This window comes from Melanotaenia boesemani, chromosome 19, assembly GCF_017639745.1.
Source record: "Melanotaenia boesemani isolate fMelBoe1 chromosome 19, fMelBoe1.pri, whole genome shotgun sequence".
In the NCBI taxonomy this organism is placed as follows: Eukaryota; Metazoa; Chordata; class Actinopteri; order Atheriniformes; family Melanotaeniidae; genus Melanotaenia; species Melanotaenia boesemani.
Window position 1 is genome coordinate 3603236 of NC_055700.1, and position 11964 is coordinate 3615199.

General features: G+C 42.1%; 2 protein-coding genes and 1 long non-coding RNA gene across 3 annotated transcripts in view; all 3 read left to right on the forward strand.

Moving 5' to 3' along the window:
- Positions 1-11964, forward strand: part of LOC121629681 (scavenger receptor cysteine-rich type 1 protein M160-like) — a 530109-nt gene that overhangs the window by 25514 nt on the left and 492631 nt on the right. The gene's annotated exons all lie outside the window — the stretch shown is intronic.
- The window catches only part of LOC121629683 (scavenger receptor cysteine-rich type 1 protein M130-like), a 40388-nt gene that overhangs the window by 9851 nt on the left and 18573 nt on the right, over positions 1-11964 (forward strand). The window contains exons 2-3 of the mRNA XM_041969403.1: positions 3645-3950; positions 4044-4331. Coding sequence (XP_041825337.1) covers positions 3645-3950; positions 4044-4331 — 594 coding nt within the window. The remainder of the gene's footprint in view (positions 1-3644; positions 3951-4043; positions 4332-11964) is intronic.
- On the forward strand, positions 5331-10156 carry LOC121629687. Its single transcript, XR_006008415.1, has 4 exons — positions 5331-5732; positions 5882-5946; positions 9682-9758; positions 9890-10156. It is a non-coding gene; the product is annotated as an uncharacterized LOC121629687 (long non-coding RNA).

Consider the following 11964-nt stretch of genomic DNA (forward strand, 5'->3'; position numbering starts at 1 on the left):
TCCGAGTGGGCCGCTGCTCTGTCTGCTTTGGCTGTCCCGGGCTTGGTACTCTGTGGATCTGTTTGGCCTTTGGGGCCTCGGGCTCCCCCCGTCCCCCGCTGATGCTTCAGGGTGCGGCGTGATCGCGGCCCCCTTGCGGGTACACATTTCCTCCCTGTTGCATGGCCACACATGCATATTAACACGTGCATGCTCACAAATGTGCTCGTCTCTCCATCCACTTCTCACTAGATGTAGCTGATGTTTGTGTGTTAGTATGTTTGTCTGTAGGTACGTTTGATGACTATTGTAATTTTTTATATCGTCATCATTCTATCTTTCTTTCGGTATCATGTAGTACTGTGGTAGTTTATGTTGTTGGTTTTTTTTGTGATATGTTCTGGGCAGCATAGACAACTGTTATTTACACATTTTAATCCTGTCCTTTTCTCCTTTTTTTTTTTCTCTCTCTCTTCCTCTATCTCCCTGTCAGGTTCGGCACTGACATATAAGACTAAAGAAAATAAGATTACAATAAAAATAATAAAAATATCAAGGGCAGCCATGTATATAACATATCTCCCTTGGTAGAGCAAATCTGTCAAGCAAAATATGGCACACAGATCACCGTTCTGTATGTTAGGATGCTGGACAGGACAGGGTAAAAAAAAAAAAAAAAAAGAGAAAGGAGGCATCGTACGAGCAAAGCAGAGGAGTTTTATGCTTACCGATCTTATCTACCACTGGTTTATGTGGTGTACACGGTAAAGACTGATTTTATTTTGTTCATACTGTGAAGGCTGATATGTGATGTTGTTATTCAAACATTCTGTTGTTTCTAGTTTTCACGGTGTTCCATGAGTCTTCAGAGAAGAAATAAACAGATTGTGGACATCAGTACGAAGCGCGGATTCTTTGCAACCAGGGCAGATACAACAGGTGTTCCACTCAGCAGTGTCTTAACAGTTCTGCAACAATGAGCAGATTCTAATCAGTAGCTGGTCTCAATGTGACACAAACACAAACATGAAAATTACAAACATATATCCTTAAACAGACCTGCACTAAACAATAGCACCTAAATCAGCAGGCCTGACTTAACTTAGATAAACATAACTAATCCCCACATAATGTCAGCATTAAACTGAGGAGCACTCTGGCTGGTTGTACCAGCGCATTGGCGCCATCTAGTGGCCGTTGTGGGTATATGTCTATAAGAGAGCGTGCCGCTCACGCCCTCCCCACATGACATCGCGTGTCTGAACTAAACTGTTAATCTGCGCTACGTAACTGACACGGATATACAGACAGACTTATTGAAGTGTCTGCTGTCTAACACATACATATTCACCTAAACAGAGACGTCCTCCTACTACAACTAAATGCCTGAGGTTAACTTAGCTCGGATCACATATAACAGATAGAACAGGAGATCCTCACTTTCTTCATTAACTAAACACTCAGGGTAACAAACAGACTGTCATCAACTCTGTAGAACATTCCCGTGGGCAAAGGGAGAGCTTATTCAGCATGCCTCGTGTTTCATTTGTGTCTAAAAAACCGGAACTAACCTTCGCTTCCCTACGTCACTTCCCTCACACAGTCACGGAGGCTCAGTCCAACACACCCACAACCCGATCTTTACTACAATAAGTCAGTCACAACCAACCCTCCAGTGACAGATGACTCCTTCACCTTTGCTACTGATAGATTCCATAATGCACACAAAGCTTAAAAGCAGGTGATTAGATCTTTATTTTGCACATAACAAAAGAAGTGAACAAATGATGCATTTTCTATGGAACATTTTCTCTTAAATGTGTACATCATGTATACACAGGGGCGCTGCGAGAGATTTTGGGCCCCATGAAAAGAAAGTGAAGTGGGCCCCCCCTCTGAAAAATGTGATACTGTAATACATAAATTTTCTATTTTAATGATATTTTGTCCATCATACCTATATTTGTGAAAAGAAAAACATGACAGTGAGGCTACTTGGTAGGGGAAGCACTAAAGGTACAATGAAATTAATTTAGATTTAGGTATTTGCTATAAATAAAATGTATTAATATGTGCAGAAACACATTTCAGCTAAAACATCAAAAACAAAATGGCCGCTCATTTTTTATGATTTATTGTATTGTGAGCGTTATCATTTAACATTATCACTGAACAAGAGGCAACAAAAATTAATATAAATAAAGAAATTTAAAAAATCAGAAGTAAAATAAATTCAATAGACTCAGAAACATAAACTAGGACCTCACATGGTTTATTGTAGTATATGAACTGAATTTAAAACGGTCACAAGCAAACCTCTTAGGAGAAGGTCTTACATCCAAACAACGGCTGGGAGTCGTCTTAAAAGTTAAACAAACACATTTTAAAAGGTAGAACTTTGTGTAATAAGATATCAAGGAGAGGTGAAGGTGCACTATTGCTGAGTCATGTTCTTGCAATCTCATTCACAATCACTGTCCTTGCTCAGCCTTTTTCACCAAGAGCCCAACGTGGAGCTTTCTCCCTGGAAAATCACTTATCAAGTCCTGAAGTCCAGCTTTCTATTCTATCAGCTGTTCTATTATATAGTATCTCCAACGATGTAATCTCATGTGTAACAGCATCACAATCATTATTTCTGGTGGCCTCCCACTATTTAGTTTTACTTAGAGGTGCTTTCAGTGATTTCACCAAAAACGCCAAGAGAAATTGATCTGGCTACCAATCCGTCATGTCCTTGTCTCCCTCATGTAGCAACACATGAAGTCTAATTTATCTCCAGATCTGTAAACTCACAGGTAAAGCATTAGATTAGTGGGAGAAAACATATATGATGCTATATGGTTGTTGCTAATTGATCTTCTGATATCTAGAAAATGTAAATATTTCTCTGATTGGATTGAAAGCCGCCACCCAGTCTGCTGCACTAGAAATGTCTCTGTTCCTACTGCAAAGCAGGAGGATGAGTCCTGAACTACTGACCTAACCTAACCTAACCATACAGAGATAGCTGAGCATTTCCTCAACCATTCAAATTGTTCTAAAATAGATACAAACAAATTTTTTTATTATTAATAATTCAGAACGATTTTTTCTACTATGTCATGTCTTTACTCCCCAAGAATCTATTAATTCAACACTCAGCTGCTCACCATCCTCAGGGGCCACCTGGTGATGTTCAGGTGGGGGTGGTGGTGGGGGGGTGGGGGGGGGTCGGGTCTGGCAGCATCTGCTTCGTGTCTGTTTGGAACAAAAAAACGAACCTGCAGCAGCTCTGTCACCTGGCTTTTCCCCATGCATCTGCTGGGAAGAAGCCAGAGCAGACCTGTATAATCGCTCCACGTAAACAGATTGGCTTAGCGCCGCCATGTGATTGCGATCACGTGAAGGAGCACACACAGGTGAGACCTTCAGGGACAGGAGATGTACGGGGAAACTACTAAACCAAATATCTAACCCTGTGTTACATTTGGGCCTGCCAGGCCTGACCAGCATCCTCCCCACCATCTGACAGAGGAACTGAAACTAAGAAAGAATTCAGATTTCTTTGGTTCATGATTCCATCATCTGTTCTTCTTCTTGATGTGTAAAATGATCCATTTATAAAAAGTAGTTCCTCCTCATCATGGTGTAACTGTGTGTGTGATGGTGTGTGATGTGTCCAGACTCTGTCAGGCTGCTGAATGGATCCAGTGTGTGTTCAGGCAGACTGGAGGTGAAGTCTGACCAGACCTGGTCCTCAGTGTGTGAAGCTGACCTTGACCAGCAGGATGCAGAGGTGGTCTGCAGGGAGCTCGGCTGTGGGCCTCCTTCAGTCCTCCAGGGGGCGCTCTATGGAGAAGGGGAGGCTCCCATGTGGACCAAAGAGTTCCAGTGTGGAGGCCATGAGTCTGCTCTGCTGGACTGTAGAAGCTCAGACTCTGATAGAAACACCTGCTCACCTGGCAGAGCTGCTGGACTCACCTGCTCAGGTAGAAGAGGAGCTGCAGCTTTGATCTGCTTCATTTCTCTTCTCATCAAACTCACTTTGTTCTTTTACTGATGACTCTCTGATCTCTGTTCAGATCCTGATGATGTCAGGTTGGTGGGAGGAGCCAGTCGCTGTTCTGGTACACTGGAGGTGAAACTGGGAGAATGGAGACCAGTGGTTGGTTTTGGATGGACCCTGGAAACTGCAGCTGTTTTCTGTGAACATCTGGACTGTGGTTCTGCTGTTTTTGTGGGAGACAGAAAAGCGACCTCATACAGATCTGTGTGGTTGATTAACTCTGACTGTATTCAATCTGAATCTCCTCTGAGGGAATGTGCAGAACCAGGTCATGATGACTCCATTTTGAATCTCGTCTGTTTAGGTAAGTGTAGATGGCACACATAGCTTTGGTGTGATTGTCAACTGGTGGGTTCTAACCCAAAAGTGTGTTGTGGGCTTGTTTTCAGTGGCCTCTCCACAGACAAGATATTAAGTAAAAACATGCATGTATTTTTTTTAAAAATAATTTTTATGCAGCGTAATGCTGTCTGTTTACAGTCCCCAACTGTAGGTGGCGATGCTGAGTAATGTTGATTGATACCCACAATTTCACAGCACAGAATAAGACACTTAAAGTTTGTTTCCATTTACTAATTAACCTGGCTGCATGATATAAGAAGGGGAGAGAGCACAACATTTGTAATTAATGCTATATATATATATATATATATATATATATATATATATATATATATATATATATATATAGAGAGAGAGAGAGAGAGAGAGAGAGAGAGAGAGCTATAGGAAGTTCTCCTCGATTACAGTAGCATAGTTATATACAGTATCTTTAAAAGTTTGCATTCCTATGAATCCTCCCTCTCTCCAGACATAAAACAGACACAGACTAAAGGCATTCACATACTAGTTCACACTGTTTGAAAAATGTTCAATTTTTGTGAGTCACGACCAAATAATCCACCAGCTCCCAGAGACACCAAGAGATAACAAATATCATGAACAAACATAACTTTTTACTCTCCAAAGACCAGTGCTCAGTTAACACAGTGAACAATCCGGGATTTAAGAAACTCATCAACACTTTGGACAAATGGTACCACTTGCCATCCCATCTCCATAGCCCCTTTCTGATTGTAGGAACCTTTTAAAGTTTCTATAACCTTTTCAGGAACCAGGACATTTTTTTGTGCATTCGGACATATAAGAACTAGGGGTAAAGGCCCTCAGTTCCTATAAGCATTTTAGCTCCTACTCCGAGGTAGGGTCTTTTTGAGGTTCCATAGAAACCCTCATGAGGTAGGTTTTTGGTGACTGGTAGCTACACCCCTTGCAAGATTTCCGCATTCGTGTCATTTTTAAAAACCACGGTTGCAGAAATGGACGACAACAGCAAAACAGCATGCGATAAATGGACTGACGAGGAGGTTGAAGCTCTTCTAACCGTCTACGCCACAGAGGACATTCGGAGAGGTTCTGAAGGCTCGCAGCGGAATATAAAAATATTGGCGATGATCAGTTCTCAGTTAGAGAACGCTGAGATTTATCACAACGCGAAGCAGCACATGGAGAAAACTCACACAAGACTACAAATAAATTAAGAAGCGCAACAACCAGAGTGGGATGAAAGGAAAAACCAGAAAATTCCACCACTCGGACCACCGACCTGCCTACTCAGGCAACGCCGCAGCAAATGAGCCCTGCGTGGGGCTTCTGGAGGCGATCATCTGCAGTGAAAACACCGCAACCTCAGAGGAGTTTGAAGGTTAGTAAACAGGACAAGAAGCGTTAGAGTTTCTATATAGACCTAAGAGTTGTTCTCAGATATCACCCAAATAGCTGAGCTGATTTACTTCACCTGTTTTGCATCTTTTTTGTATATAATCTGGTTCTGATCCATGTTTACTTCATCAGAGACGGAGCCGAACAGCATCCTGGATGCTCCTGCTGCCACCAGCACACCTTGCTGCATCGATCAGGTAAATAAAACAGCTTTAATGCATATGTGGTGATATGAAGTAGCTGATGGGTCTAAGTGGCCAGTAAATAGCCACGGGGAAATGTTGTTCAACAACGCCACCCAGACAAAGGACTATCTCTGGAAACACTTATTCTTATTGCTCTTAGGCTCGCTGATTCGTTATTTCACCACAGGGCAGAAACAGTTCAGTTTATAAACACAGTTTATTCGGCAAAAAGTAAATAAAAAACAATCTTACTAAAAGTTTGGGGCTGGGACCAGCAGCAGCATCAAACCAAAGAGGAGAAACAAACCAAACCACCCGTGCTCTACACCAGCTTTTTCCAAACTTCTTTGACTTGTGTACCCCCTGAGCCATTTTGTCATACCACAAGTACCGCCTTAGTCAAATGTGTTGATGATTTTCCAAAAGTAGAATGTACAACTTATTATTAAATGAAAATAATTTCATTAAATCTCACAAATTTTTAATTCTCAGGCATTTTGTTCTATTCAATTCAAATTAAACATAAATATAAATATGTTGCCATGAAAGTGAATAAGCAATCCAAAATAAATAAATATATTCTACATAAAATAATAAAAACCAGAGCTCTTTGAAATAAGTCCTCTTTAAACAGACATTTAAATTTAGAAAATCAGAAACAAAATACAAAAAAAATAAAATAAAATTATAAAATATGTACGTTTTACTTTGTTTTAATCGTTCAGCTGAGCTGTAATGAGACACCTGAGCTTGCTTCTCTGTGATAAGCTCTGATAGATGTGAGGGCAGAAACTGCTGTTTCCAGCTGTTCCTCTGATCGGTTTTCATGTGTGTCAAGCTGAGAAGCTCACCTCACACATACAGGTAGAACCAAACGTTAAAAGTTCAAGCAGTGCATGTTTTCCCAGTTCAGGATGTTCCTTCTCCACATCGCACCAAAACTCTATGTCTTTTCAGCAAATCTATTTTCTTCCTGCGGTCAGACCATAAATCCATCAGATGCTCCTGCAGCCTTGCAGAGAGGTCACTGTTCTCACCCAGTCCAGTCTTTCTGACTTTTCTTCAATGTCCTGAAAATACCGGCTAAAATCAATGCTGAGTTTGGACAGATGTGTTTAGTTTGACCACGGACCTCGGGCAACATCAGTGGTGGGAAGATGACCATCAGGTAGTGGGAAGCAGCTCACATCTCCCTCATCACATTTCCTCTCCCGTAGTTTGAGCTTCTTGGCGAGTCCTTTCACTTTGTCATTTTCAGGATGAGTGACTCCTTCCTCTGAAGTGATTGGTTGAGCTGGTTAAGTTTGGTAAACACATCAGCTAGATATGCCAGGTGTGCCACCGACTTGGCATCCAACACCATAGCAAGAGGATGCAGATGCTCCTTCAAGAACATCAAAACTTCACTGTGAAGTTCATAAAGTCTCAGTAACGTTTTCAACGTGACAGCAGCGCACGTTTGTGGAGCAAAGCTGCTCGTGCTCTGCGTCGTCCTCACCTCATGAGAGGGTTTCTTAAAGTTTGTTATCTTCATAGTATCATCCATAACAGCACCTAACTCAGGACAAACCCTCTTACTAGCCAGTTCTTCGCGATGAATAATACAACCCATTTAATGTTGAGGTTTACCTTATCTCTGTGTTCAAACAGTCCCTTCACACTTCCCATTGCAGCCATCAGTACAGATGTGGCTGCAGGTTCCGCTGCAGATCATGTTCTTTGAAAAGGCAGGAACATTTCTTCTCCAGTTGTCTTTCCTGGCAGCCTTTTACAAAATAAAACATGCTAGTTTAACTCCGACACGCCTGGGCCAGGAGCTGAGCATCTCCACTCACATCTGTCATTTCATCCAGCTGCAAAGCGAACTGACCGGCTTGTTTAACTTTCTTCACCACTTTTCCAGTAATATTAACTGACATGCCGTTGATCCGACGAGACACAGTGTTGTTCGACACACTTTTTTAGTGTGTCAGCTGCTTTCCTGTTCATCATAATTTCAGCCATGACACTCGCTACAGGGAGAATGAGCTCTTCAACGATTCAGTGAGGCTTTTTGATTTAGCCACAAGAAGCGATGAAATGTGAGATACCTCCAGTGCTCTGCTTGATGCAGACGTAGTATTCACCATTACAGTCTGACCTGGCCTAAATTCAGACAACTTTCCTTTGTAAAAAGTCTCTGTTTTGCAATACGTCCTGAGTGTTTGCTGCTCTGGTGTCGCTGTAAATGTGCTGGCTTCATTTAGCTATTTGCCAGGATTTCCCACAAATAAGCACAGAGGCTGTGGCAGGTCTGCAGACGTAGAAGTGAATCCATACAAAATATAGTTTTCACTGTACTGCCTTTGTTTAGGTTTGGCCTCTTTTTTGTTTTTCTTGGACTCCACTGAACCCTGTCCTGAATCCAGAGCAACGGGACATTTCAGCAATTTATCCATGTCTGACTGTGGCATTCTTGCCTTATGACTGTTGTCTGCGACCGTGTCTTTGCTCTCTCAGTAGCGGATCATCATGCAGATGGCCGTCCTGCTCTAGTCTTTCCCACATGTTGTTTGTGCTTTTCTGCTCTTTTGATAGATAAAAGCTTGCTTTATTATTCATTTTGGGTATTCATTAAGCATAACACGTTCCAGCCCTACTTTTTCCTTTTGATGCTGTGGAATGACTCACGTGTACCCATCATCTGGTAAATAAAATATCAAATGTTTACACGTACCCCCTGTAATGTGCTCATGTACCACTAGGGGTACAAGTACCCCTGCTTGGGAATCACTGCTCTACACGCTGAAGAAAAGCCACCACCAGGATAAGGGGAGCTGCCTCGGGTCCCAGCACCTGCATACAAAAAAAATGTTAAAAACCCACAACAAACAATATAAACTTTATAAAACAATTAAAAATGCCCACAAAAGAATAAAAAATAAAACTGTATAATTTGCAATAAAAAATGGATCCAGGAGGTCCAGATGTACGAACACTTGATTGCTCCTGCAAAGTCTCTTAAAACCAAAACGTAGCCTGTGTAAAGCCAAAACAGCAGGCCGCCAGGGATTAATGACTCCGACCGAAGATCTGTAATGTCCAGCACCCACCAGTGCAGCGTCAGTGAATCCCGGAGGGGACGGAGGGAAACCAAATGGCGCTCTCCCTCACACACTAGCGGTACTGCACCTGAACGCCCCACGCCACAAACACTTCTCCCACACAGGAGATCGCCGTGCTAGTTCCAGATAGTGTGACCAAAGCTGCCACGCCGACCAAAGTACACGGACACACCACCATGAAGGCAGAGGAAGAAGAGTAGAGTATAATACACTACACCTGGGCTTAAATACTCAGCACTACTGCTTCGTCAGTGTGTCATAATATCAAAAGCCCAACGCCCCACAGTGGCCTGGAGGGAAACACCATCCTGCCACACATATAAAAATCTCTGCTCTTGATTTAATGGAGATAAAAGTCAAATGTAAACAGACCATGTATGCTCATATACAGATACTGGTTTAAATGGATAAAGAGGAACTGATAGAGCCACACAGAACTGATTGTAATAGCAGGCTCAGTCATTTCAACTGGACTTAAACTTTTTTTAATGTTTAATTCCAGTTGAAATGACTGCTATTACAACTTGTGCACCCCTGGACAATTGAGGATTTTACACTATATATTATAATGAAAAGGTTAGTTTTATTAGCCATCCTTCATATTAATAACTTGTTTTTTATTCTAAAATGTTTATCCATTCAGCAACTAAACCAGAATCGGCGTCAACCACCATCAGCAGCACCAGCCAGCTGCCAGCACCCTCTGCCCCCCTAGACCTGGTAAAAAAACATCCTATTCCATTGTACATGTGTCTTGTTGAGTGTCACTATATTACACTTCAAAATGTTTTATTTTAGTTGCTGTGTGTTAAGCACCTGTCTCCACTCTCCCTGTTTTTTCCATGAAATAGAAAAAGGGCTGACACTCTTCTGGCTGCTGTGCAGGACAAGCTGTTAGATGCTGAACAGCAGAGGCAAAGCGATGCAGCTCCAACATGCTGCAGGTCTTTCAGGAACCGGCACAAAGAAGGCAGAAGACGGGCAGAGCTGAAGCCAGCAGAGATCTGTGATGGAGGGTCTCTGGATGTACTGGACAGGATGGCAAGAAAAGCCAAAGTGATATGCATCATCATAGCACATGTAAATAGTTATTTCTGCATTTCTGTATTCACTATAAAAATAAATGACTTTGTAAAGAGTCAGAAGTTTTCAGTTTTGTCAGTTAGATGTGGTTTGGCCACATCTATTAAATATTAGCTAATAAATCTATTAAGTAGTTATTAACCAATAATAGCTATGAAATATTAAATAATCCATTTTTGCTCACTATGTTTTAAGTCTTAATCCTCAGGTGTGCATTACATTCCAGTTTATCAACTCCTTAAAATGCTGCATATCACAGGATGAAGTTTAACGAAGGTCTGGCATCAAATACTTGTGGACACTTATAAAAGTACACACCTGTAAACATCTTACCACCTCTTTCTACATTTTAACCTTGATAAATTGCTAATTTTGTGTGACTGTATGTCCTCATAATTCTTCTAAACCATAAGTGTTGTATAGGTAGAGGGGTCAGCCAGTTCGTTTAGGTGCTTTATGGTAACAAGATGGTGTATCGGTCAGGATACAGGAAGGAGGCGCATGCGAGGATCTTTCTTGAACTGTGAGCCCAGCTCTGTTTATTGACAGGTGTTCCACTCAGCAGTGTCTTAACAGTTCTGCAACAATGAGCAGATTCTAATCAGTAGCTGGTCTCAATGGGACACAAACACAAACATGAAGATTACAAACATATATCCTTAAACAGACCTGCACTAAACAATAGCACTTAAATCAGCAGGCCTGACTTAACTTAGATAAACATAACTAATCCCCACATAATGTCAGCATTAAACTGAGGAGCACTCTGGCTGGTTGTACCAGCGCATTGGCGCCATCTAGTGGTCGTTGCGGGTATATGTCTATAAGAGAGCGTGCCGCTCACGCCCTCCCCACATGACATTGTGTGTCTCCTTTCCAAACTAAACTGTTAATCTGCGTTAAGTAACTGACACGGATATACAGACAAACTTATTGAAGTGTCTGCTGTCTAACACATACATATTCACCTAAACAGAGACGTCCTCCTACTACAAATAAATGCCTGAGGTTAACTTAGCTCGGATCACATATAACAGATAGAACAGGAGATCCTCACTTTCTTCATCAACTAAACACTCAGGGTAACAAACAAACTGTCATCAACTCTGTAGAACATTCCCGTGGGCAAAGGGAGAGCTTATTCAGCATGCCTCGTGTTTCACTTGAGTCTAAAAAACCGGAAATAACCCTCGCTTCCCTACGTCACTTCCCTCACACAGTCACGGAGGCTCAGTCCAACACACCCACAACCCGATCTTTACTACAATAAGTCAGTCACAACCAACCCTCCAGTGACAGATGACTCCTTCACCTTTGCTACTGATAGATTCCATAATGCACACAAAGCTTAAAAGCAGGTGATGAGATCTTTATTTTGCACATAACAAAAGAAGTGAACAAATGATGCATTTTCTATGGAACATTTTCTTTTTTCTACATCATGTATACATGTATGTTCTGTCTGTCCAACTTCCAGAACATGATGCTTATTATGAAGAGGTGTGTTGTGATTAGTTGGAAGGCAGGAGGTAAAACATCAAATGGTAAATGGTCCGTATTTATATAGCGCTTTACTGTACCTGGAACGATACCCAAAGCGCTTCACATGATACATCACATTCACACACTGATGGCGGAAGCTGCCATGCACGACCCATCAGGAGGAATTAGGGGTTCAGTATCTTGCCCAAGGACACCTCGACATGAACTCGACTTGGCCGAGGATCGAACCGGCAACCCTCGGGTTACGAGATAACCGCTCTACCTTGCTGAGCCACGCCGCCCCCAAGGCTGCACACACTCCAGTTCCTTCAGTATCTGCAGCAGGTGGTTGTGTCCATCC